We start from the raw sequence: 27455 nt of genomic DNA, 5'->3' as shown, positions 1-27455 counted from the left end.
AACAGCCCAAGTGTCCATCAATGGATGAGGGGATAAACAAACTGGTATATACGCATGATGGAATACTATGCAGCTGTAAGCAGAACAAAGACATGGAACATATAATAACATGGCTGAAACTTGAAGACATTATATTGAGTGAAGTTAGCCAGAAACAAAGGGACAAACACTGGTCTCCCTAATATGAGCTAAAATTAGTGAGCAAACTTTGAGAGTTAAAAGCTAGGACACAGGCTATCAGGAGATAGATAGAGGGTAGAGATCAGGCATTTGGTGCTGAAGGACTACAGAATGCTCAACAGGATTGATTGTACAGATCCAGAAATAGATAACATAATGCTGTGTGATGGTATCACAATATTGTAAGTATACTGAACAAAGATATCTGTGTGTAAGGCTGAAAGAGGTGGGATAGGAGAATGTATGACACCAGAGGTAAAGATAGATGATGAAGACTGGGACCGTACCACTTGGCAAAAACTGGAGTGGCCAATGATGTTATTAAATGTACAAATATAACAATGTTCTCACATGTGGGAGAGCAAATGAATGTTCACCATTAAAAGTGTTGAAAAAGGGATGGTATTTGGGAAAAAGTAAAGCACACTGGCGTCTATGGTCACCAGTAACATTGTAATAAGCTTCCATTAAATGTAGCAAAGACAATATACCAACATGAAATGTGTATGAGAGGGGGATATAATGGAGGGATATGGGATTCTTTGTAGTGTTGTTTTTGGTCCTTAATAATATATTGTATTGTATGGCACATTATTTATTTTCTTTTTATCATTATCTTTTTTATGATTCACCAAAAGAAACAAAACAAAACACTTTTTCATCATAATCAATATGTTCAAGTGCTGACTGTGGTGATAGATGAACAACTGTGTGATGATGTAATGAACAACTGATTTTACACTGTAGAAAATTGTATGTTATGTGAGTATATCGCTATAAAATTGTAGGAAAAATATACATAGGGGTAAAAGTGCTGGAGAAAACATGGACAGAGGGATGTACCTCTTTACTGTTGATGAGAAGGTAGAATGGTGTAGACTTTCTGGATTTCACTGTGGTGGTTCCACAAGAAGCTAAGTATGTGGGGACCAGAAGGTCCTGCAACCTCACTATGGGGTGTGTACTTGGAAGACCTGAGTGCAGAGACATGAATGGACATTTGCACATTGGTGTTTATTTAGGCAGTATTCACGATTTGCAGTGGGTGGAGGTGGCCTTAGGGTACACTGACAGGAACAAAATGTGAACTGCAGTGTATGCATGCAATGGAATATTGAGCAACTACAAGGAGTGAAGTTGTGAGACACACAAGGAGGTGAATGGATCCTGTAGACAGCATTTTGAGTGAAGTACACCAGAAACAAAGGCAAACACTATAATTCCTCACCAATATGGACTAACTACAATGTGTAAACTCAGAATTGAATAATAGAGCACAGCCTAACAGGGAAATGATTATTGTAATTGTCCCTAGATTGTAAGATCTTACAGCAGTCAAATCTATTTTTGAATTGTAATGGCTATCTCCACACTCTGAGATGCTGATCCCTTGGTGTATAACCTGATTCGTCTCTGGAATATTGGATATCTATGTGACACCTGGAACTTAGAGCTAGAGATCAGCAGGTATGAATGTCAGTATTAACACATATAGAAACTGTAAAAAAAAAAAAAAAAAAAAACCAAAAAAAAAAAAAAAAAAAAAAAAAACAAAACACTGAACAAGAGCCCAGACTTCAATTAGAGATACAAATGAAGCAGATCTGGTTAAGACTAGGGCAAATCAGGCCAAAGGGTAAAGTTTGAAACTGATTGTGTATTAAAACTTCAACTTCCATGTGAGACCAAGGGAAGAAATGTGTATTTGATGTACAATCTATATTTTCTAACAACATAACTTCTACAGTCTTTTCAAACACAATTACATGGAACTTTGAATAGGAAGTGAGATATGGTAGTTTCATATAGGTTAGCATGAAATAGCAACACATCTCAAAGTAATTTGGGCAGAGAATAAAAATATATATGCAGGGTCCCCTTGAGGAGCTGGGGGAAATGTGGAAGTGTTGGACTTCCTCACCTGGATTGTTGCTGATGTTCTCACAAATACTAGGGACTGACAGCTTGACATGCTGTGCCCTCTGTCTTGGAGCTTGCCCCTATGAAGCTTGTTATTGCAAAGGAGAGGCTAAACCTGCTTATAGTTGTGCCTAAGTGTTTCCCCTGAGTTCCTCTTTGTTGCTCAGATGTGGCTCTATTTCTCTAACTAAGCCATCTTGGCAGGAGTTCTCACTGCCCTCCACCCTATATGGGACCTGGCTCCCAGGGGTATCAATCTCCCTGGCCATGCAGGATATGACTCCTAGCGATGAATCTGTGTCTGGCATTGTGGGATTGACAACATCTTAACCAAAAGGGGGATGCAAAATGAAATGAAATAAAGCTTCTTTGGCAGAGGGATTTCAAATGGAGTTGAGAGATTACTCTGGTGGACATTCTTATGCACTATGTAGATAACACATTTAGGTTTTCATGTATTGGAATAACTAGAAGTAAATATCTGAAACTACCAAACTCCAACTCTGTAGCCTTGACTCTTGAAGATGATTGTATAACAATGTAGATTACAAGGGGTGCTGGTGTGATTGTGAAAACCTTGTGGATCGCACCCCCTTTATCCAGTGTATAGATGGATGAGTAGAAAAATGGGAACAAAAACTAAATGAAAAATAGGGTCGAATGGGGGAGATGATTTGGGTGTTCTTTTTTTTTGATTTTTTATTGTTTTATGATTCTTTCTGATATAAGGAAAATGTTCAAAAATAGATTGAGATGATGAATTCACAACTATATGATGGTACTGTGAACAGTTGATTGTACACTATGGATGGATGATTGTATGGTATGTGAATGTATCTCAATAAAACTGAATTTTATAAAAAGTCTATTTGACAATAAATCCATTTGAAGCACCCAGGTACTATTGTTAATGGTCCTTTGTAATCTCACTACACATTAGGTGCTGGTCCTTGGTCTTGGGGAATCCTACTTAAAGCTATTTTAAGCAGCTTTCAGCTGTCATTATTCAGCAAGGTCTTCTACTTTAATACCTTTCATTGGCTTAGTGGAGTATATTATTTCACTCATCACTGTATTTCATTCATCTCATATATGCTAGTGACCAGAGGCTAGGCTAAAATATTTCATTCGTTTTTTGTTTTGTTTTTTTTTGAGCAAAAATCAGTGTTATTTGGTGGAATTCACATGAACCACTTTAATTTAATCTGTCCAGATTCATCCCCAGGAGTCATGTCCTGTGTGGCAGGGAGATTTACACCCCTGGGAATCAGGTCCCTCGTAAGGGGGGGAGTGCAGTGAGATCACCTACCAAAGTGGCTTAGAGAGAGAGAGCTACATCTGAGCAACAAAGAGGCACTCAGGGGGAGAAACTTGGTTACAATCATCAGCAGGTTTAGCCTCTTCTTTGCAGTAACAATGTTTCCTTTTGCTATATTTCTTAACTGTCCATTTATTAAGGGCTAGTTTGCCTGTGAGGTTACTAGGCACAATGTATGAGTCTATAAATATACAGTCATTGCTGTATGGGTGGGACTCAAGTTTTTCCTGCCCTGTGAGTTATACTGCTCATACATCTGACTTTTGAGTGAAGTTAACATTGTCTTCTTTGATAGAGGTTTTACCATTCAGAGGGTGATATTCAGCATATTTCCATACTGAAACCTATGCTTAATTTTGTGAGATTTCATTGGGAAATCAAGTATTTTGTTTTTCTTCAGCAGGAAATGAATAATTGCAACAAATGTAGAAAACTTTGCCAGAAGCTCCAATTTGTTCTAAATAGTAAATAGTATGCTTATGAATATGCTATAATTCTTAGTCACTTCACAAGGATGTTTAGGTAATATTATTTCCATTTTATTAAGGAGTTTTTTTATACTGCTCCATCATTTTGTATATGACTCTCTGACATCATCCATGGCATAAAGGGCACTTGTATTACCTTTAGTTTGCATCTTTATAAAAGTTTTGTATCAAATGGACTTCATCTGGCCACTTTAGCAGGGAATTATTGAGTCGACAATCCCAGTATTTATCACTGGGTGGCAGTTTAGTCTTCTGCCAGAATATCCATTCTGCATGTGTCCAAAATCCAAATACCTCAGAATTCATCTGAGCATTTGGATTATGGGCTTCCATTGGCACTGCATGAGCAATTCCCCATCAAGTCTTCTAAAATCAGTGTAATCCCTTCCTTATAACTAGACTGCATAAATGATAGTGATTTATTCAGCACTATTTGTGGGATGTCTCTAAAATTAATGAGCTGGATGTCAAATGGTTGTTCCCAGAAACTTGCCTGACTGGTCAAGACTTTGTATTTTGGCTGTGTTGATCAGTCCTACTTGGCTAGCAATATTTACTGTAGCTCACAAATTATTCCAAGCATATTCTGAGGAAGAAATTATTATGATGTTATGAATGTAATGGATTAACTTACTTTGAGTATGATCATGTCTAAATTCCATCTCTCAAAATTGTGGCAGTATGCTATGTATATGTCCTTAGGGAAATAGTAAACATATTTTTTTCCCACAAAATCACACTATACTTGGCATTCCTTAGATTCTAAAATTCATGGAATTACAGAAAATCCAGTTAAATATTTAGAAAGTAGTAAGCCATACTAGGGGATAAGACAAATTATAACACTACAACAATTAAAAACATTTGGTACTGGTTCAAGAATACATACACATGTAAATTAAAAGCAGGAATGATGAATCAACCCAATTTCACATATATATTTGAAATGAAGGTGTTTCAGTTAGGATATTTTTGGATGTGAATAACAGAAAACTCATCTGAGACTCTTTTGAACTATACACATATTTATTGATTGGCTAATGTACTATAAACCTCAGAGTTGAGGCAAGTTTTAGGGTAAGTGATTGTTCTAGTTTGCTAATGCTGCCAGAATGCAAAACACCAGAAATGGATTGGCTTTTATAAAAGGGGGTTTATTTGGTTGCACAGTTACAGTCTTAAGGCCATAAAGTGTCCAAGGTAACACATCAGCAATTGGGTACCTTCACTGGAGGATGACCAATGGCTTCTGGAAAACCTCTGTTAGCTGGGAAGGCTTGTGGCTGGTGTCTGCTCCAAAGTTTTGGTTTCAAAATAGCTTTCTCCCAGGATGTTCCTCTCTAGGCTGCAGTTCCTCAACAATGTTACTGTTAGTTGCTCTTGGGGCATTTTCCCTCTCACAGCCTCTCAGGAGCAAAAGTCTGCTTTCAACAGCTTCTTTAAACTGTCCCATAATCTGCAGCTCCTCTCTCAGTTCCTGTGCATTCTTCAAAGTGTCCCTCTTGGCTGTAGCTCCTCTTCAAAATGTCACTCACAGCTGCACTGAGTTTCTTCTGCTATGTCAGCTCATTTATGTGGCTCCACTGATCAACTTAGACCAACCCTGAGTGGGTGGAGCAACACCTCCATGAAAATTATCTAATCAGAGTTATCACCCACAGCTGGGTGGGGTGCATTCCAAAGAAACACTCAAAGAATTACAATCTAATCAATATCTGCCCACACAAGATTACATCAAAGATAATGGCATTTGGGGGACACAATATATTCAAACTGGCATAGTGATAAAAGTCAAAAGGAGACCTTTGTATTCACCATGCTCTGTCACAGCATGAGATTTATCATAAATCTGGCTCTCCTAGCAATAGGAGGATTGCTGTAGCAATTGGGAGAAGGAACTTTCCACACCAATGGCAGAGGAAATTGACCATGATTATCAAATGGAGAGGGAGGTGCTGTAATTAAAAGGGGCCATTGAGGAATATGTCTGAATTCCCGGTATCAACTTGGGCATGTCTTGCTATCCCTTTTCTCAATTGTGACAATAAATATAAAGTGCATCAGTTCTGGCCTGTGAAGGGCATAGCTAACAAGGGGTCAGACCTTTCAGATGTAAGGGTCTGGGCTACATCTCTAGGCAAGCCATTGAGATGAGTGAATGTGCTAGCAGAAGGTGAGGCGAGAAGAAGAGAATTAGTAGTGGAGGACACTAAGCAGCAGTTTCAGCTCTAAAATCAGTTGCAGTGGTGGATCATCCCTCTAACCTTTCGTTTTTAATTCTATCCCTGAATGATGGAGGAACTCTGCCCAGAATATATGTGAAGAAATGGATTCAAGTGTTGAACTGCTGCTCTGCTCTCCCTTCTAACAAGAAGGATTTGTTGCTCCTACTCCTGGTATTGCTAATAGACAGCCTTCAGCTGTTAGACTCAAGGTATGTGTCTGCCACAAACCACCGCACCAAAAGTCATGCCTCTTTCCAGAGCAACTCCTCATAACCCACAGGTCAATAATTAGGTTCTGGTGTCAGTATAGCCCAACTAAGAAATGTAGTTCTCTTCTACAAGGAAATCATTTATTAATGAAACAAAAGTGCAGGATCTGGTTCGTATGTACTTGCAAGAACTAGAAGAAAGTATGTGGAAAAGGATCTTGTGGATATTGAAATGAAGAAGGGACAATATAGGATTTCATGGGGGAAAGTTTATTAGCATGATAGTATTCTCCCATGAATATACATGGCACAAGGTATAAGATGATTAAAACTTACTGAACACGTACTGTGTGCCTCTCATATAGAAGAGAGCATCTCAAACTTTCAGGCTACAGTCTCCCACCTGAAAACATAACTCAGCTTTTAGGAGGCCATTACAATGTCAAATCTAGCCTATTGCTTCCATGTGATGTGAAATATGTTCAAACTGTGAATTATATGGTGGCAAGCCATTTGCTCTATTTTATTTACCATGAAATGTGTCCCCTGATCAGAGATGTTGGCAAATAGAATACCACAGCAATGGAAGAGAGACTGCAGATAGAGGGGAAAAATGCATACCAGTATATAAGAAAACAAGTTGCTACCACCTCCAAATTGAGGAGTCAATTTACCTACATAATGGAGCCAAATTTGGGATTGAGGCATTTTTGACATACAGAATTGACAGTAGTCAGATGAGTCTTGGTGAAAGGTAGATCATGTTGTTCATTGAGCCCATGTATAGCATTTGTCTCTGCAACTGTGGCCATTTGGCAAATAGATCAACAAAGGTGCTTTGGGAACAGAGCTGTCTAATATCTGCAAGATAGATCTTTTTTAAATATGATTTTATTGTGATATATTTACATACCATACAATCATCCAAAGTGTACAATCTGTTGTCCACACTATCACATAGTTGTGCATTCATCACAAAAATCAATTTTTTGAACATTTTCATTACTCCAAAAAATAAGAAAAAAATTAAAATAAAATTTAAAAAGAGCACCCAAAACACCTCGTACTCCTTTCCTCCCTATTATTCATTTACTTTTTATCCCCAACTTTTCTTCTCATTTGTCCATATACTTCATAAAGAGCATGTGAGCCACAAGGTTTTCACAATCACACAGTCACACTGCATAAGCTATATGGTTATCTGATTGTCTTCAATAATCAAGGACACTGGATTGCAATTCATCCATTTCAGGTATTTCTTTCTAGCTATTCTCGTACACTAATAACTAAAAGGGGATATCTATATAATGCATAAGAATACCCTCCAGAATGACCTGTAGACTCCATTTGAGATCTCTCAGTCACTGAAACTATTTTTTTTTAATTTCTCTTCCCCCTTTTGGTCAGGAAGGCTTTCTCAAACCCACAATGCTGGGTCCAGGCTCATCCATGGGAGTCATATCCCACATAGGGGGAAGGACAGTGAGTTTACCAGATGAGTGGGCTTAGAGGAAGACAGGCCACATCTGAGCAACAAAAGAGGTTTTCTGTGGGTGACACTTAGGCACCATTGTAAGTAGTCTTAGCCTCTCCTTTGCAGTAACAAACTCCATAAGGTCACGCCCCATGATCAAGGACTTGGTCTACTGCAATTTTAGTCCCCAATGCTTGCAAGAATGTCAGAAGTCCCCCAGGTGGGGAAGTTTAATGTTTCCACATTTTTGCCCAGGACCTCAAGGGGGCTTTGCAAGTAATTTTTATTCTCTGACCAAATTACTCTGAGATATATTGGGATTTCATGCTAACCTATAGAAACCAACCAGATCTCACCACTTATCCAAGGTTCCATGTAATTATGGTGTTTGAACAAACTGATCACACAAGTTAAATTATAAAGTGATTTTTTTTCACCAAATAAACATCTCTTCCTTTGGTCTCACACAGAAGTTGAGGTTTTAAAGCATGGTAAATACCATCCCTTTCCCTCTAGTCAGGTTTATCTCAGTTCTAGTCAAGTCCATTTCATTCACATCTCTAATTGAAGTCTGATCTCTTGTTCAGCTTTTTAAACATTTGCTATATGGGGTAATGCTGACATTCAGAGCTGCCAAAATCTGGCTCTGAGTCTTAGGTGTCAAATAGATACCTGAAGTTACAGGGACCCATCAGCTCAGCATCTCAGAATTTAGAGAAAACCATTACAACTCATTAATAGATATGACTGCTGTAAGAGGTTACAATCTAGGAACATTTACCATAAGCCTTCCCCTGATAACCTATGCTCTCAGATTCAATTCTCAGAATTTGCACATTACAATTAGTCCATATTATTGAAACATTATAATGTTTTCTTTTCAATTCTGGCTTATTTCACTCAACATACTGTCCATTGACTTAGATGCATACTCCATGACTTCATTTCTTCTTGCTGCTGCTCATGATTCCATTGTAGGCATACACTACAGTTCACTATTCTGCTTGTCAGTCAATGTACCCAGAGTGAACCTCCATCTGTTTTGAATCATGAATATGGATGCCATAAACACCAGTGTGCAATGTCCACTCATGCTCCTGCTTTCAGTTATTTCAAGAATATATCCAATAATGGGGTTGCAAGACCCTATGGCAACTGTATAGTTACCTTCCTGTGGAAACAACACATTGCCCTCCAGCTGGGCTGCACCATTCTATTTCCCTACAAACAGTGAATAGGTAAATTCCTCTCTCAACATTTTCTCCACCACTTGTATCCCTCTGTTTATTTTTTAAGTTTTATTCTCACACCACACAATCCACCCTAAGTAAACAATCAATGATTCCCTGTATAATCACATAATTATGCATTCATCACCACAATCTTTATGAGCACATTTCCATCTCTTCCCCAAAGAGGAAAAGGATCAGAAAATGAAAATAAAAATACAAAACATACAAGAAAAATAAAAATAAAATACAATGAAAAGGTCAGACAGCACCACCAACAACAAGAATCCCATATCACTACCTTATATCCCCCTCTTGTAGACATTTATCTTTAGTATATTGCCTTTGCTACAATTAATGGAAACATCTTACAATGTTACTGTTATCTATAGGCTCTAGTTTGTATTGACTCTATTTTCCCCTATACCATTCAATTTTCAACAACTTTCAATGTTGACAGTTACTTGCTCTCCCTCATTTAAAAGCATTCTTATATTTGTACATTTAATCACCACCATTGATCACTCTAGGTTTCTTTGTTTTACAATCCCAGCCTTTATCTTCCATCTTTCCTTCTGGTGTCATACCTTTCTTTAGCCTTCCTGTTTCAACCATGCTCACACTCATCTTTGTTCAGAGTACTTACAGTATTGTGTTATCATCACACATTATTATGCTATCCATTCAATTTCTGGATTATACAATCAATCCTGTTGAACCTTCAGTACTCCTTCAGCATCAAGTACCCAATCTCCAACCTCTTTCTATCTCCTGATAACCTGTGTTCTGAACTCAAATTTCTCTCATCAATATTAGTCCTTATCAGTGAGACCATATAGTATCTGTCTTTTTGTTTCTGGCTAATTTCATTCAGTGTAATGTCTACTATCTACAATTGTTTTTTTTGGATTTTTATGACATATTTTATTTTTATTTTCTCCTCTCTCTCCCTTTACTCTTACTGTTAGTTTTCATTTCTACACTCCTCTCCAAATCTCTCTCTCCCATCTTTCCCTGCCTCTATTGCTCCCTTTAGTACTTCTTGTAGAGTGGGCATAATGTTCACAAACTCTCTCAGTGTCTGTCTGAAAATATTTTAAACCCTCCCTCATTTTTGAAGGACAGTTTTGCTGGATATAGAATTATTTATTGGCAGTTTTTCTCTTTCAGTATCTTAAATATATCATGCCATTACCTTCTCACCTCCATGGTTTCTGCTGAGAAATCCACACACAGTCTTCTTAAGCTTCCTTTATATGTGATGGATTGCTTTTCTCTGGCTACTTTCAGATTTCTCGCTGTCTTTGATATTTGATAATCTGATTAAATGTCTTGGAGGCAGTCAACTTAGATCTAATCTGTTTGGGGTATGCTGTGCTTCTTAGATCGGCAATTTTATATCTTTCATAATAGATGGGAAATTTTCAATGATTATATTCTCCATTATTCTTTCTGCCCTTTTTTCCCTTCTCTTCTCCTTCTGGGGCACTCTTGACATATATATTCATGTGCTTCATGTTGTCATTCAATTCCCTTAGATCCTGCCCATATTATTCTATTCTTTTCCCTATCTGTTTTCTGTGTATGGTATGTCATCTGGCTTGTCCTCTAGTTCATGAATTCTTTCTTCTGTCTCTTCAAATTTCCTGTTGTATGTCTTCATTGTGTTTTGTATTTCTTCTATTGTGCCTTTCATTCCCATAAGTTCTGCCAATTGTTTTTGCAAACTTTCAAGTTCTTCCTTATGTTTGCTCAATGCCTTCTTTATATCCTTCATCTCTTTTGCCATATCTTCCATGAATGCATTGATTTGATTTTTTAATTGATTTAGGATATTTATTTGATTAATAATAACTTGTTTCAATTCCTGCATCTCAGTTCAAGTGTAAGTTTGCTCCTTTGACAGAGCTATGTCTTCATTTTTCCTAGTGTGATTTGTAATTTTTTGTTGAGTAGGCATCTGGCTTTCTTGATTGCCACCATCAGATTTTCCCAGACCAGATGGGCCCAGTTCTCTGAAGGAGGCTGTATTCAGTATCAGTTTTCCCTAATGGTGAGACACAGACGAATGTCAGAATTTTCTGTGAGTTCTCTAGACTCTGTGCCTTTCCTATCTTGCCCAGCATGTGGTGCTTTTCAGCCCACAGCTCCAAGAACAAAGAGGTATGGTGCATTCAATTCTCAGACGACCTTGTCCTGGCCAGGGACTGAGTGTCAGAAGCTGATATTAGGCTTTTTATGTATTTTTTTTAAATCTAGGCCATGGGGTCTGAGTTCTCTGAAAGAAGTTCACCACTTGAGCTGATCCCCTACCCCCACTTTTCTAAGGGAACATAAGACTTTTAGGGAATTCTGTCCTACACTTGAGTTTTTCCTTTGACTCCCTGACTAGCTTAACTCCACCCTTGCTGGGATCAGTGCTGACAAATGAAAATGCCTGAGGCTTTTTCTAGTGAGCTACCTAGAATGAGAGAATAAAAAAGGAAAAAGTACAAAAAAAAAAAAAAAAAACACAAACAAGAATTCCCCTTTTCAGAGCCAGTCCCTAGCCCTCCAGATCACCAGGCAAGAACCAGAATTGGTACCTGGTTCTGTATGCCCCTTTTCTTGGGACAAATCCCTTTTCCAGTACTCTGAGCTCTGCAGATTCCAAAAGCCTCTATTTCTATTTATTTATTTTGCCATTGCCTTGCCTCCTGTCTGCCAAGAAAAACCTTTCTTTTCCTTTCCTGCTTGCTCTGGGTTTATCTGTGCTTATAGCATGTATACAGCAGTCCAAATTTGTTAATTAAAACTGCAATTGGGGTTTCTTTTAGATACATTCCCTTGCTCCTGGCAGGGACTGCTTCTTTTTCACACAGTGACGTTTTGCAAGTTATCCTGTTGTGCCAATGTGGGAGGGACACCAGCTCCTGCTCTGGGAAGTTTTACTTGTAGTTCTATGTTGCAATTTCAGCCATTCCACTCATTCCAGGCCAGTGTGTGATGACCAGTCATGTATGTCCCCCCATCAGTTGTTCCAGACTATTTTATAGTTGTGTCTGTCTATTTACTAGTTGCTCTAAGGGATTAACTAAATTCCACACCTCCCTATGCTGCTGTGTTGCCCACCTTCTATTCGAGATAGATCTTTTTGATCAGATTTATGAGAACCTCCTCGGCTATGAATTCTGTCTGCACTTACATGTAAAACATTTTTGCATTTGATACCCATTCTGAAAGATCCATTCACATACCATAATTTCCCCCCTTTTTTTCTTCTTTCCAAATCACTTAACAGCTTATCAAGCCTACTAAATATGATCCATGAGTCAGTGGAGATTTATAACTCATGCTATTTCCACATGGAGTGAAGAACCTAGCATACTGCTTAAAATACTCCATACTAGAAGGATTTTCCTTCCTTTCAGTCTTTGACAGCCACCTTTGAGCAAGACAATAGTGTAGCAATTGTCTATGTTTGGCCATTGCTGGCATAGTAGCATTAGCTAATATCCTCCAGAGAAACAGAACCAATGACATGCATTTATTTTAAGAACTGGCTCACATGACCATGGGGATTAAGAAGTTTGAACTCAGTAGGACTGGTTGCAAGTAGTGAATCTCAATGAAGATTTCAATGAATTTCTCAGTAGATTCTTATTAACTTAAGTAAAGATAGAAATTTCTCTTTCTGGCTGCTGAAATAATCAGTTCTCCCTTTAAGGCTTTCAAGTGAGTGGATGCGACTTCTTTCATTTCTGATAGCAATCTCATTTTTTGATTATAGATGTAATCAGTCCATATGCAATCAAAGGACTTATGATTTCAATTCACAAAATACCCTCTAGACAACAATTGTAATAGTGATTGCTTGACAAAACAACTAGACACCATAACCTAGCCACGTTGACACATGAAATTAACCACCACACATGCCATGCAGATTCATAAACAAGGTCTGTTCTTAACTGTAATATAGCCAACTCACTGCTTAGTTTGACTTAACATTTCTGTCATATTAATAAATTCTTGAATGAATGTGGAGTGCATTGATTTTTCATACTTTATTATTTTCTAATACCTGAAAGTAAGGATTTAGTTGACTTTCACTAGTTTTGAAATGTATTTTCATTGCCATTAAGCTCAAAATATTATCTAGTTCCCTTCATGATTTATTTTACATATGGCTTATTGAGAAAGATATTTAAAATTTTCAAACACATGGAAATTTTCTAGTTTTTTTCTAGATAATTTTCCTGTTTTTCTGAGATATACTTCATGACTGAAATTCTTTGAAATTTTTTGACACTCTATGGCTTAGCATAGGATCAACCTTTGAAAATGTCCCATCTGCACTTGAAAAGAATGTACACTTTGTAGTAGTTGGATACATTGTTCTCTTACATCAATAGGTCAAATTTGCTACTGATGCTCTTTTAATTGTCTATAACTTTAAGAATATTTTTATGTTCTCACAGTTTCTGAGAGTTATGCTAACATCTCCCTCTGTTATTGCTGATTTGTCTGTTTCTCCTTTAGGTCAATACTTTTAAAAATTTCTTTTGAGGTTGTTATGTTTTTAAGTGCATAACAATTCACAATTGTTATACATTTCTGCCACATTGATATTTTTACCATTGTAAAATATTTCTGAAACTATTGAATGCCTTGAAGTCTATTTTTGTCTGATATTAGTACAGTGACAATGTCCTTCTTTTTAGAATTTATGCTTTATATTTTCCATTATTTCATTTTCACTTTTCATCCTGTTATTTAAGCTGTTTCTCTTGTGCAGCTTCCTACAGAAGCAACTACATTGCCATTATATTCATTTGACAGAGTGAATATATTATTCCTTTATCATCAGATTTTCATTATTTATGTTAAGAAGTAAGTTGTCGGTCGTAATGTTATTCCTTTAAATGTAACATGCCATTAAAATACTCTGTCTTTTTATTTTAGTTTTATTATGCTTTATCTTAATTTACATTTTTCAAAATTTATCGTTTTTAAAATTTTTTATTCACAAAGTTTGGAAAACCTCATGAAATTACAGCTTGATTTCTTTCAACATTTGGAAAAATATTTTGGCAATTATCTCTTCAAATATTTTGATTACCCATTTGTATTTTCCTCTTTTCTTGGAATTGTAATTAGATTAAATGTATGTTAGAGTTTTGCACTACACCTATTAAGTCATTTTATGCTATCTGCTATACCATCTGTCCTTTTATTTCTCTGTTTTTGTCTGCATATTTTCTTTTAAACTTTCTTCCAGTTTATTAAATATCTTTTCAAATGTGTCATTGTGCTGTTAAATCCAGTAATTGATTCTTAATTTTAGTCACTATGTATTTCAGTTTTCAAGTTTATTTGATTTGTTCTGTTACCTATTTTTTGTGTTTTAATTATTTGAACAGAATGCATTTAATTGTTTTAAAACTTTTTTTTATTATCTGGATCATCTGTGTATCTGTTCCTATTGCTCTTGCTTTTTAATCAAGATTTGTCTTCTCCAATGGTTTGTTAGTTTACGTGCCAGATTTTATGTTTTAAAAGCTGTAGAGATTATTCAAGACACTTGATAATGTTTTCCTCTTTATGAGAGGATTTAATTTTGTTTTCACTGGCAGCAAGGCATGAGGAAATCAATATCCCAGACAACCTTAATCCAATCAATGAGTTAGATTATTCATGCTGGGTTTGAGTTCCGTTGAGGACAGCTCTGTTTTCTATTCACCATTACTCTGAGTAAAGCCCTATATGGTTACAAATGAAAGCCTTGGTATTTAGTAAATCCTCTTCTCCTTGGTAAAAGACCAGGTAAATGTCTGTAGAAAGTTCCATTCAGCTTTTCAGTCTTCCCATCATGATTTCTGGAATTAGCACATACTTTTAAAGAAAGGAGACCCAAATATAGAGTTATCTCTCTGTCTTCCTTTTTCTATAAAATATCAGCCCCTAATAACTGATTACTTGTTCTCTTTCTAATGCTTTCAATCACATACATTTTAAGTTTTCATAGATTTTGTTGTTAATATTGGGAAATTTGGTGCAAAACAAGATAATCTTGTTTTTCTAGGAGATAAATATTATACTTACATTTAATTTTCTAGTTTGGCAATAGACGTAGGTGAGAGAAGATTACTGTGGATTATTTCATATTTTGAGGTAATAAACACTTCTGTTGCTATTTTCAATGTATTTTTCCTATTGGAGCATTTAATTTCAGCTTTGTGGCTATTACAGACATCATCTGATCAAACAAATACTTATACTTCATTCAGACAAGCAGAAAGCATCAGTAGTTCTTTGCATTCACCTGGAAGCAACATAGAGTCATATACACTATGAAAAATTTGTTTTATAGATCTGAGTCATAATTTAGTCCACAGAAACCTTGAATGAACATATTAGCAATCCAAAGGGTGATGTTTTGGTCCACACAGTGATAACATCATGTTGGTGAAATCTGAAGAGCATGAAAATGAAGAAACAAATGCATTATTAAGACATGTTTATGCCAGAATGTTAGAAGGTAATTTCATGAAAATGAACTACTTTTTCATTAAAATTTCCAAAGATCTTGTGATCAGGGAATTTTTGGCATAATTCTTCAAATCAAGGAAAAGGTTGTAATATTTTGCCACTTACCAATACAAAAGGCTCAGTGCTTAAATTTTATAAGTATTGCATACTAAATTTCAGGGTGCTGGATTTGATCCACTTAAGTAGGCTGAAAACTGCCAACTTTCAGTGGGTCCCTTCACATGATAAATATCTTGAGCTAGTTCAGATAGGCATTTATGTGACTCATTATCTATTTTCCTTATGACCCAGAAGATCCAATTTTAACCTCAATATTAAGATCCAGTATTAATATATGGAGATTAAGATGCTCAGTTGGGCCTATGATAAGCCATGTTATGGAAATGGAAATCCTTAGAGATTTGTTATAAAGGAATTCCTTTTTTGGTAAAGTAAGAATTCCTTTATTATAAAAATAATTATTTAATTTGTACTGGACTGAAATTAAGGGGAGGAGAACATGGAAAAGTAGGGGAGAAATATAATTTGTAAATACCAGCCTTTGCCTAGTAACCAGTTGCAGAAAAGGTGATGACTTCTACACATACTTTCTTTAATTCCATGATTTTCCATCTATTTATCTATTTATTTATTTATCATCATCTAACTAGATTATTCATGAACTAAAATTACTGTCTCAGCACAAGAAAGAAAGACAAGAGAATCAGGCAAGAGTTTGGGGATAATCATTTAAAAGCCTGAAATATGAGTTGGACTGTTTGAAATGTGACCATAAAGAAGATAAATGATTTGATTACCCAGGTAAGGTAGACAATGAGGTACAATCAATCTCATAAATTTGTTTAGTGAGGAACATTACAAAGTTGAGGAACAAGTTTGAAGTTCTAGCAAAGTTGATTTTTGATCTGAGAATAATTTAATTAAATTAAGACTATGCTCTTGGATCAAATATAAATTATGTTGTATCCACTCATTAAAACAATTGTTGAGTGTGTTTCAAAATAGAAGATGATATGGCCCCAGCTGACACAGATTCAGGCTTTGATAAACCAGCATTCACCTCAACCCAGGATTAGTTATTGAACTCTAATTACCTGTCTTTTCAAGAATTATCATGTCAACTTCAATATTCTTCCCAGTCCATTTGCTCTTTGTGTCCATGCCTCTATCAGCCATGGTAAAGTCATCATCTCCTGGATATATGGTTAGATAAGGGAACCTGGTGTTGGTTATCACTTCATTTGGAAGAAAGTTTTTTCCCTTACCTATAGATTTCCTAACATGAGACTCATAAATTATTATCCATTTTATTTTAAGATTTTCTTTCCATATTATAGACTTTTCACAATACTTTACTTTCTGCTAGTTTTCTTGGCAACACCTACATTTTCTCCTCCAGGAAATGCTCTAGGGAAAAGACTGTCTAGAAGAGTTTACTCCACTGGGATTTGTTCCAAATGCTCCAATAAACTAATCTATAAAATGATCCAAGATATTTCTAAAAACACAAATTTCTGCCCAGGCTGTTTTTGTATTCAATTGTTATCTAGTCCTCTAGGTGTTTCCTTATTATATTTTCTCTTGAATACATATCTCTCTTTGTATGAATTTGTGGAAGGTTCCAATTTTCTGGGATGAGGTTGGAGAGATATAGTAATATGCTTTTATTTAAGGAAGAAACAGCCATAGGGATGTGCTGTTTGAATTACTGAATTGCTGAATAGATTGACTCACCTGCAAGAAAGCACTAACACTGAGTTTTCCACGAAGTTAAATTCCAGTGTTTGCTTTGTTAGGTACAAACTTAATGGCTAGGGACATGATTGCTATCCTAAATTTGCAAAGTAAAGTAGTTTTTGATGTTTCATCATAATTGACTACAAAGAGACAAATTCAAATAACTAATAACAGTGTTTTTAAAATTTGCATGTGTAGCCAAATAATGAGCTTCATTAATTTTAATAATTATATGCAAACATATCACCTTTGTTTTTCATTGAAAACATTTTCCAAGCAGATGAGAATGATCAACTCTCTTTTTACAGTATATATTGATATTTTATTTAATATCTTTATATGTTAACATTCACTTTGGATACTTCTAAACTTCACATTTATCTGAAAGACTGAGATGGTGGAAAGTCTGTGTGGAAATATGTAAATTATAACCACTTGAAACTATTTCTACATACACTGACCAGCCATACATTATCATGTGTTCTATGGTCACAGATACATGAGGCATCTACAGTTATCCTTGGTGAAACAAGAACTGATTTTTCAGGAACAAGGTCAAGACCCAAGAGGTGAGTTCTTAAAAAAAAACTAACAAAGGATACTCACTGATAATTCACGTGCTATATTGAAATAATACAAATATCTTAACATATATTTCCATTGGAGGAAGTTGTAATTGGGAAAATTAAGCTAACAAAACACAGAAATTAACCAGGATATATAAAATCTACTTGGTTTTAGCATTACAGCCTGACAGATGTTTTTTGTTCATTTTGTCAAATAACAAAAGAAGCATGTTATGCATTACAAATAAGCCAATGGTTCATATAATATTTTACATGGTACGTTCATAAAGATTTATAATTAATTTAGATATATTTGAATGAGGGAATCAAATTGTATATCATACAAAGGGTGTTAGGTACAAAGAAAAAAATCTTACTATTTTCTGGAAGGTTGATATGGACCTCTATGTGTAAATCTTTTTAAGTTATCACAGCAACCATATATCATATATACAAACTAGTGAACAGGGTAGTATTTTGCCTACTGTCTCTTAAAGAGATTTATAAAACTATAATTGTAATGTATTATAAAGGGCATTTTTTGTTAATTTGGGATTTTAATTTATTTTATTTTAAAAGGCATGTTCTTAAGAAACTGTTAAATTATTTGTTCTAGAGAAGTATTAAGTGGTTTAAGTTGAAAGCCTAGAAATACTACTTTTCAATTTTTATAGTATCAAAATTTTGATGATTGAAACCATAGAGGAGAGTTTACATTCAAATTTTACAAGTAGTTAATTTAACTGACCAAGAACATTTTTATTTTGGTGAAATGCATCATTGATCATTAATGAGAGCAAGGGCACTAGATCCTGCAGAAAGGAAGGAGTGAAAAAAGAAAAAGTTGGATATAAACTACTTTCATTCCTTACATTCATACCTTACATTCCTCAACAACAGTGCCTTTTTCCATCTATAGCTTCAACAGAGGCAGTGGCAGAATTCCTGAATCAGCTGGAAGCACCATGTGAATGAGACATACAGAATTTTCAGTATGACTGGCTTCTAACCAAAGCTCAAATTCTCCTGCACATATCCTCCCCCACTGCCAAATCTGTGTGAATGGTATCAGCTTTTCTAAATTTGAGGTTTAGTAATTCCATAATTTTCATCAACAGAGAATAATCCTTAAATTTTAGTTTGTATCTGTATTTCTATCATTCTTGTCTGTTTTTAAGCTTGCCCTTAAGTATCTGACTTAAGGACTAAAGAATCAATATTTTTTTTTCCTTTTGATTGTTTTTCTTTTTCTTTTCTTTTCTTTCCTTTTCTAGGACATGACCAGGAAGCTTCTGGTGGTTGAGCTTCCAGCACTCTCTTACTAAAGGAAATTTTTCTGAGGGCATTTCTTTTATTATAATACTAGCTTCACTTGATTACATTAAAATTCCTATTACTTGTAAATATTCATTTCTTTAAGAAAATTTCTCTGTTTATTCATTTGATCCTTTCTTTCATTCATTTTCTGATCTTCAGCTCTCCCTCTGATGCACAGGACCAATTTTTTTTTTCTGTTCTTCTGCTTGCTTCTAGTCAGCACACATCCCACCATGGGTAAAGATTAACAGTCACATACAGTAAAATAGATAATCCCTAAGACATACAATTTTATTCTATGTACAAAAAGGGGTTCTTGATTTACAAGTATAATTTTATTTTTATCCTGGACTTAGTTTATAATTACCAAATTGACAGAGATCCAGATGATTTGCTTTGATTCAGTATTCATAGTGAAGCTCAAGAATAATAGTATTAGTGGTCATTTTTTGAGTTTACCCAGTGCCAGATTGTGTTCCAGGAACTTTGTATGGAATAACACAACTCTAAGAGTTAGGAACTTAGTATTCCTGTTTTACAAATGATGTAACTGAAGAACAGAGAGGTTTATTAATTTGCCCAAGGTCACATAGCTAAGTGGCGAAATTCCAACACAGGCATTGTGACTCCAGAGTCCACATTATTCACCACTGTACTATGCTCTCTCTGGGGATGTCTTTGGTCTTAAACAGGAATACAAAGAAAGAGAAACTGGCAAAAAAGGCAACCATTATTTGGCCACTGTAATGATCAAGTCTCACTTAGTGGTAAGCTTGGAAGTTGTCTAATTATACTTATTTGAAAATATAACTATATATACTTGAAAAAAGATGAAAGTTTGCATAAAAGAATAAGGTGAAGCTGCAATGATAGTATTGGTGGTTGAACTAGAGCAGATTGTGGGGTTCTCTAGCTCAATCTCTTTAATTTCTAATGAGTAAACTGAGACAGATTTGTAATTAAATTTAGACAATGGCTAAAGTGCATGCCTTCTCACACTGAGCTTAAATATTTTCCTGTGTCTGTGTACTTTTTGGAATACAGTCATTGAAGACCTATTTTGAGTACTCTCAGTGCCTAAGAAGCATTTTAAATAAAACTATGTCCCACTTTCCTCTATCTCTCTTTTCTATGTCTATTTTCTGCCCACTCACTACCTAAATCACCCAAAGTGTTTTGAAAAAAAAAAAAAAAACTGGCTGGTAATGCACTTGGTGATAGTTATAAGTCATTTTTGAATTCAAAATATTTGCTGAAAATCTCTATAGTGTATGTAAGTGTCTTAAGATTTGTGGGACAGGCAATTTCCTTAAGAAATTGATGGTCAATTTTATGTTTGAGTATTTGCCACATGGAATACTTTAGTAAATAATTTTGTAGTTATTTGGTACATTTCAAAGCCCTGCCTCTTGGAATTTAAGAAGAGTTTTATGAAAATTGAATGCTCTTTAAGACATGAAGGTCTGAACCTCTAATAGTGGAATATCATAGTATTGAGCAAGATTCCCAGAAGAGGCATTATTTTTGATAGTACCTAGACATATTGCATATTCACTACAAATACTACCAACTCAAAGGACTGACTCTCTGCTGATTTATTTGTTTAGAGTTTATCTCCAACCAGAGAGAGTATGTTTCTTTATAGCAGGAACCCTTGCTCTTTTCATCATTGCTGGCTTCTGTGTATTTTAAATAAGTGATTTTTAAATGGGTGGGTGTCTTTTTGCCTTTTGACTACTTTTTAACTACTTTTCTGTATAGAAGATCCACTAAGATTTTGAGCTAGAACCTCTTACTTGCAGCACCAAACAAGTCATCTGAGTGGAAACAGAATTTTCAAGGGAAACTTTTTGGAAGATGAACTCAATACATATTTTTGAAATGTTTATTTTGTGAAAGCCACTATAGAACATACACTGAAGATTTTCTTAATGACATAATACATGAATTTGTAGTTTATGTTCACAATTTCATTTCAGATCCTGTTCTCCCAAGCTCTTCTCTCTGAAACAGGTATTATAGAAGGGTAAATGGGACACACCAACAATGTATCAGAATTTGTTCTTCTGGGCCTTACTCAGAATCCTGAGGGGCAGAAAATATTATTTGTCATGTTTCTACTCATCTACATTGTGACTGTGGTTGGCAATCTGCTCATTGTGGTGACTGTCACTGCCAACCCCTCTCTGGGCTCACCCATGTACTTCTTCCTTGCCTTTCTCTCACTCACAGATGCTGCTTATTCCACTGCAATTACCCCCAAAATTATTTCAGACTTACTCTGTGACAAAAAGACTATTTCCTTCCTAGCTTGTATGGGCCAGCTCTTCATAGCACACTTATTTGGTGGTGCTGAGGTCTTCCTCCTGGTGGCGATGGCCTATGATCGCTATGTGGCCATCTGTAAGCCACTGCACTACTTGACCATCATGAATCAACAAGTCTGCATCTTGCTGCTCGTGGTGGCCTGGGCTGGAGGTTTTGTGCACTCTGTGGTTCAACTTCTCTTTGTGTACAGCCTCCCCTTCTGTGGTTCCAATGTAATTGACCACTTTGCCTGTGACATGTACCCATTATTGGAAATTGCCTGCACTGACACCTCCTTTATAGGCCTCACCGTGGTCGCCAATGGTGGAGCAATCTGCATGGTCACCTTTATCCTTCTACTCTTCTCCTATGGGGTCATCCTAAACTCCCTAAAAATTCACAGTCTGGAAGGGAGGCATAAAGCCTTGTCTACCTGCAGCTCCCACATCATGGTGGTTGTCCTCTTTTTTGTCCCCTGTATTTTCCTGTATGTTAGACCTGTTTCCAACTTTCCCATTGATAAATCTGTGAGTGTGCTTTATACAGTTATCACTCCCATGTTGAATCCTTTAATATATACCTTGAGAAACTCTGAGATGAAAAATGCTATGGTAAAACTCTGGTGTAAAAATTTAACTATAGGTAGAATAAGAACATGTCAACCACACTGAACAAATTTGTTGCTAATTCTAAAAAAACAAACAGTAAATTCTGACAGGTGATTTAGTCATTTCAATGAATTACCTAAGGATGCTTCTCTTTATTGATGCAAAGGCTTCAAAAGAGCAAATTCTCCTTTGAGGTTTGAATCAATCTAATAGAAAAATTCTAGAGGCTGAATAAAAGCTATAGGTATTTGTCCTGTTTTAAGTAAAAATAAAACTAAGCTTACAGCATAACTTTATTTTTATCAGTTTTTATTATAGGGGCTTAGAAGAAAGTACCTTTTTTTTCTTTTTAAAAGATCAAAACAATTTACTTCTGAAATTTAATAACATCTCAATTAAGAAAGCAATTTGGCTAACAGAACAAATTTTTGAGGAGAAGAGAGTATTTTTTTTTTGTTTGCTTAATTTTCATGTCCTTTATTCTATGAGCCCAGGAGCTTTCTTTTATTGCATTCTGCACTTTGTGTTTTAGATTACTTCTGTTCCTTGGCTCAGCGTCTATGCATTTGCATCTCAGGATATTGGGTTAGGAAATGATATTGTTCTTGGTAAGAGGCAATATCAATCAGCAATTTTGTTAAATGGGCTGTTTTTTATCATTGAAAGCTGTATCAACCCATTCTGTAAGCATATTTTTATGTTTTTCCACACTAGTTATTAAGTGTATTTTTTACATCCTTAAAAGAGTTAGGTAAAGTTTCTTTGCCTCCATGATGCTGAAATGTGGATAAAGAATGTATTATTTTGCATAAATAGAGTGTTCCTTTTAAGTTGTATGAAATGTAAGTAGTTTTTACTTATAGACATAGTAATGATTCGTTTAATAAAAATGTTTTTCAATTTTTTTCAAAATAATTTTTTCTCACTATCCTGGAACATCACCAAACCATGAAGTTGAAAGAATTTTTTCAGTGTAATCTGGAATAATCATCTCTACTTAGTAAGAGTTCACTTTTCTAATAAAAAAAATAGAGCTTTTCTTACTTTTAAATATTACTTTTTTCATGCATATTCAATATCTGAATTTATTTACACATTTGTACCTTCTCACCTAGAATATTATCAATATCACTGAAACTCCCTGTGTGCATCTCCCTGACCCATTCCTCTGTCTCTCCCCAGAGGTAATCCAAATCCAGCAATTTTCATTAATGATAATTAAAAATAGTTTAACTTCATATGTATGTGTTACTAAGGTATATTTAGATTTTTTTAACTCCCTGCTTTTATTAAAAGTATACTATGTACTACTTAGTTTTCTGCATCTTATTTTTATCACTCATTGTTAACTTTCTGTGATTTGATCATATTGCTGCATGTCACCCTAGCCCAGTCATTTCCCCTGCTGTATAGTATTTCATTGTCAGGATACATCACAGGCTATGTATCTGTTCTTTTGTCAGTGGTCTTTGGGTTGTTTCAAGGTTTTGCTATTGCATACATAACTGATCTGGACATCCTGAACGAAATCATTTTGTGTAAGTAGGGTGTTCACATGTTTATGCTTTTTTTTTTTAATTCAGTTTTACTGAAATATTCTCACATACCATACAAACATCCATGGTATACAATCAACTGTTCACAGTATGATCACATAGTTATGCATTCATCAACACAATCTATTTCTGAACTTTTTCCTTACATCAGAAAAAATCAGAATAAGAATAAAAAATAAAAGTGAAAAAAGTACACCCAAACCATCCTCCGTCCCACCCTATTTGTCATTTAGTTTTTATCCCCATTTTTCTACTCATCCATCCATACACTAGACAGAGGTAGTGTGATCAACAAGTCACATGTTTACTTTTACAGATGGTTGCATTTTTTTCTTGAAATGTTATAATCATTTACATGTCTAAAAGCAGTATATAACTGTTCCATTACTCTTTATCCTTAAAATACTTGTCAGATTTCTTATACTTTCACTGATCTGATGGGTATAAAAATGTGATTTCTTTGTGGTTATAGTTTGCATTCCTTATTATTATCAAAATGGGCTGTGTTTTCATGTTTAATGGACATTCATTATTTTCCTTCTATAAAATACACATTCATGTCTTCTGCCATTTTTTCTGCTGCTTTTCTCCTATTATTTTTAATTGGTTGAGTATTTTTAGGAATCCTTATAATAATTCTTTTTGGTTTATATGTATTGTAAAAGTCTTTTCCCAGTATGTTCTTTTTTCTATTGACATTTTTATCATTTTTATTTGATGACTAGAATTTCTTAATATCATCAAATTTCTCAGTCTTTAGGTATATAGTTAACACTTCTACATATTAATTAAGATATATTTTCTCTACTTTAAGGCCAGGAAAATATTCTATATTATCTTCTAAAGATTTTAGGTTTTTTTTTTTTCAATTTTTAATTTTGATGTTTGAATAAACTGACCATACAAATTAAATTATATATCGTGCTACAGAAAATATAGGTTTTCTACCAAATAAACATCTCTTCCTTTGATATCAATCAGAGGTTGTTGTTTTAAAACACAGTCAATATTGTCCTTTACCCTTTAGTCTGATTTGCTTTAGTCCTAACCAGATCAGCTTCATACATATCTCTGAGGTCTGAACTCTTTTTTAGCTTTTTTAACAGTTGCTGTATGGGGTAGTATTGACAGTCATAGCTGCCGAACTCTAGCTCTATGTCTCTGGTGTTACATAGATACCCGAATTTCCAGGGACCAAACAGGTTATACGTAAAGAGCTCAGAGTTTAAAGGTAACCATTACAACTCAGGAATAGATGTGACTTCTGTAAATCCTTACAATCTAGGGATCTTTACAATAAGCCTTTCCCTGATAACCTGTGCTCTAAGATTCAATTCTCAGAGTTTGCACATTATGGTTAGTCCCTATTAGTGAGGCATTATAATGTTTGTCTTTCCATTTCTGGCTTATTTCACTTAAAATGCCATCCTCAATGTCCATTCATACAGTTGCATGATTGACAGCTTCATTCTTTCTTGCAGCTGGTCAATAATCAATTGTACACATATACCACAGTTCACCCTTCCATTCATTAGTCAATGTACCCTTAGGCCACCTTCATCTATTGGAAATCATGAATACTGCCACCATAAACACAAGCATGCAATGTCCATTCTCATTCCTGTTCTCAGTTCTTCCAAGTATATACCCCATAATGGGGTTGCAGAATATTATGGCAACCCCATACTTAGCTTCTTGTGGAACCAACACACTGCTATCCAGATGGGCTGCACCATTCTTATTCCACACCAACAATTAATAGCTACATCCTTCTCTCCATATTTTCTCCATCAATTGCATCACCTTGTTTATTTTCCCCCTTCAATTTATGGAGGTATATTCACAAACTGTACAATCATCCACAGTGTACAATCAGGTATTCAAAGTATCATCATATAGTTGTGCACTCATCACCACAATCAGCCATTGAACACATTTATTACTTCCCAAAAAATAAAATAAAATAAGAATAAGAAAAGATAAAACATAAAATAGAGTAAAATAAAATAAAGTGCAATAACAGGTTAGATACCAACAGCAAGAATCTAATACTCCTCCTTTGTATCCCCTCTTATTGACATTTAGCTTGGTATATTTCATTTGTTACAATTAAAGGAAGCATATAACAATTCTTATTAATTTGCCCAAGGTTGTATAGCTAAGTGGTGAAATTCCAACACAGGCCATTCTAGTAAATATGAGATGTTATTTCATTATAGTTTTGATTTGCATTTCCATAGTAGTCAGTGAAGTTGACCATCTTTTCATACATTTTTTAAGCCATTTGTATTTATTCTTCAGAAAAGTGCCTGTCCATGTCTTTCGCACATTTTTAATTGGGTTGTCTTTTTGTTGTGTCATAGGATCTCTTTATATATTCCAGATATTATATCCTTATGTGATATGTGGTTTCTGAATATTGTTTCCGTTCTGTAGACTGCCTTTTTACTTTTCTGACAAGAGTCCTTTGATGCACAAAAGTGTTTAACATTGAGAGATCTCATTTAACAATTTATTCTTTCATCATTTGTGCTTTAGGTTTATGGTCTAGGAAACCACCTCCTATCACAAGATCTTTAAGATGTTTCCCTATATTTTCTACCAAAAATTTTATGGTCTTAGCACTAAAGTTTAGGTCCCTGATCCATTCTGAGTTAAGTTTTGTATAAGATAGGAGTCTTCTGACATTCTTTTGATATGGATACACAGTTCTCCAAACACTATATATTTAACTGGCTGTTCTATCCAAGCTGCACTGGCTTGACCAACTGTTCTAGTTTGCTAATGCTGCAGAATGCAAAACACCAGAGATTAATTGGCTTTTATAAAAAGGGGGTTTATTTGGCTACACTGTTACAGTCTTAAGGCCATAAAGTGTCCAAGGTAACACACCAGTAATTCAGTACCTTCACTGGAGGATGGCCAATGGCATCTGGAAATCCTCTCTTAGCTGGAAAGGCATGTGGTTGGCATCTGCTCCAAAGTTCTGGTTTCAAAATGGCTTTCTCCCAGGACGTTCCTCTCTAGCAAGCTTGCTCCTCTTCAACATGTCACTCACAGCTGCACTGAGTTCCTTCTCTTTGAGTCAGCTCATTTATATAGCTCCACTGATCAAGGCCCACCCTGAATGGGTGGGGCCATGCCTCCATGGAAATATCCCATCAGTTATCATCTACACTCGGGTGGGGTTCATCTCCATGCAAACAACCTAATCCAAACATTCCAACTTAATCCCCACTATTATGTCTGCCCCACAAGATTGCATCAAAGAATATGGCTTTTTCTGGGGGACATAATACATTCACACCCCCTGGTCCTCAGAAAAACATATTTTTTCCAAACAAAATACAAAATACATTCATCCCACAATACCACAGAAACTTAAATCATTTCAGTAACAATAGTTAAGTACAATATCCCCTCAAAATCAATTACAGGTGTGGTGGGTCTTAAGGCATAATTCTCCTTTAGCTTTGGATCTGTGGACTTAGAACAAGTTATGTGTTCCAATATACAAAGTTGGCGCATTCATAGGATAAACATTCCCATTGCCATAAGGAAAAAATGAAAAGAAAACAGAGTTCACAGGACCAAAACAGTTCCTAAAACCTGCAGGACAAACTCCATTAGATTTCAAAGTCTGAGAGTCATTAACAGAATGATGTTGCATCCTTCAGGCTTGAGAGAGTGGGAGTCTAACCCTTACTAAGGGCTTTTGTGGCAGCACATTCCTCTCCAAATGCTTGGGTGAGTGCTCCAACATATCCATACATTGTGGAGACCACCTTCT

At 35.4% G+C, this 27455-nt stretch overlaps 1 protein-coding gene across 3 annotated transcripts in view; it reads left to right on the top strand.

The window, feature by feature from the left end:
* LOC119532502 (olfactory receptor 4A5-like) overlaps positions 1–23426 on the top strand; it is a 60806-nt gene extending 37380 nt beyond the window's left edge. The window contains exons 2-5 of one of the 3 annotated variants that reach the window (XM_037834974.1): positions 6205–6340; positions 16255–16375; positions 17807–17880; positions 19152–23426. In XM_037834974.1, the coding sequence (XP_037690902.1) occupies positions 21225–22172 (948 nt within the window). In that variant the 5' untranslated portion in view covers positions 6205–6340; positions 16255–16375; positions 17807–17880; positions 19152–21224 and the 3' untranslated portion in view covers positions 22173–23426. Of the gene's footprint in view, positions 1–5562; positions 6341–16254; positions 16376–17806; positions 17881–19151 lie in introns of those variants that run through there. The other 2 variants (XM_037834973.1, XM_037834975.1) reach the window with 2 other exon arrangements.
* The last annotated feature ends 4029 nt before the right edge of the window (positions 23427–27455 follow it).

Source organism: Choloepus didactylus, chromosome 4, assembly GCF_015220235.1.
Source record: "Choloepus didactylus isolate mChoDid1 chromosome 4, mChoDid1.pri, whole genome shotgun sequence".
Classification (NCBI taxonomy): Eukaryota; Metazoa; Chordata; class Mammalia; order Pilosa; family Megalonychidae; genus Choloepus; species Choloepus didactylus.
This window is presented reverse-complemented; position numbering and strand designations above follow the sequence as displayed.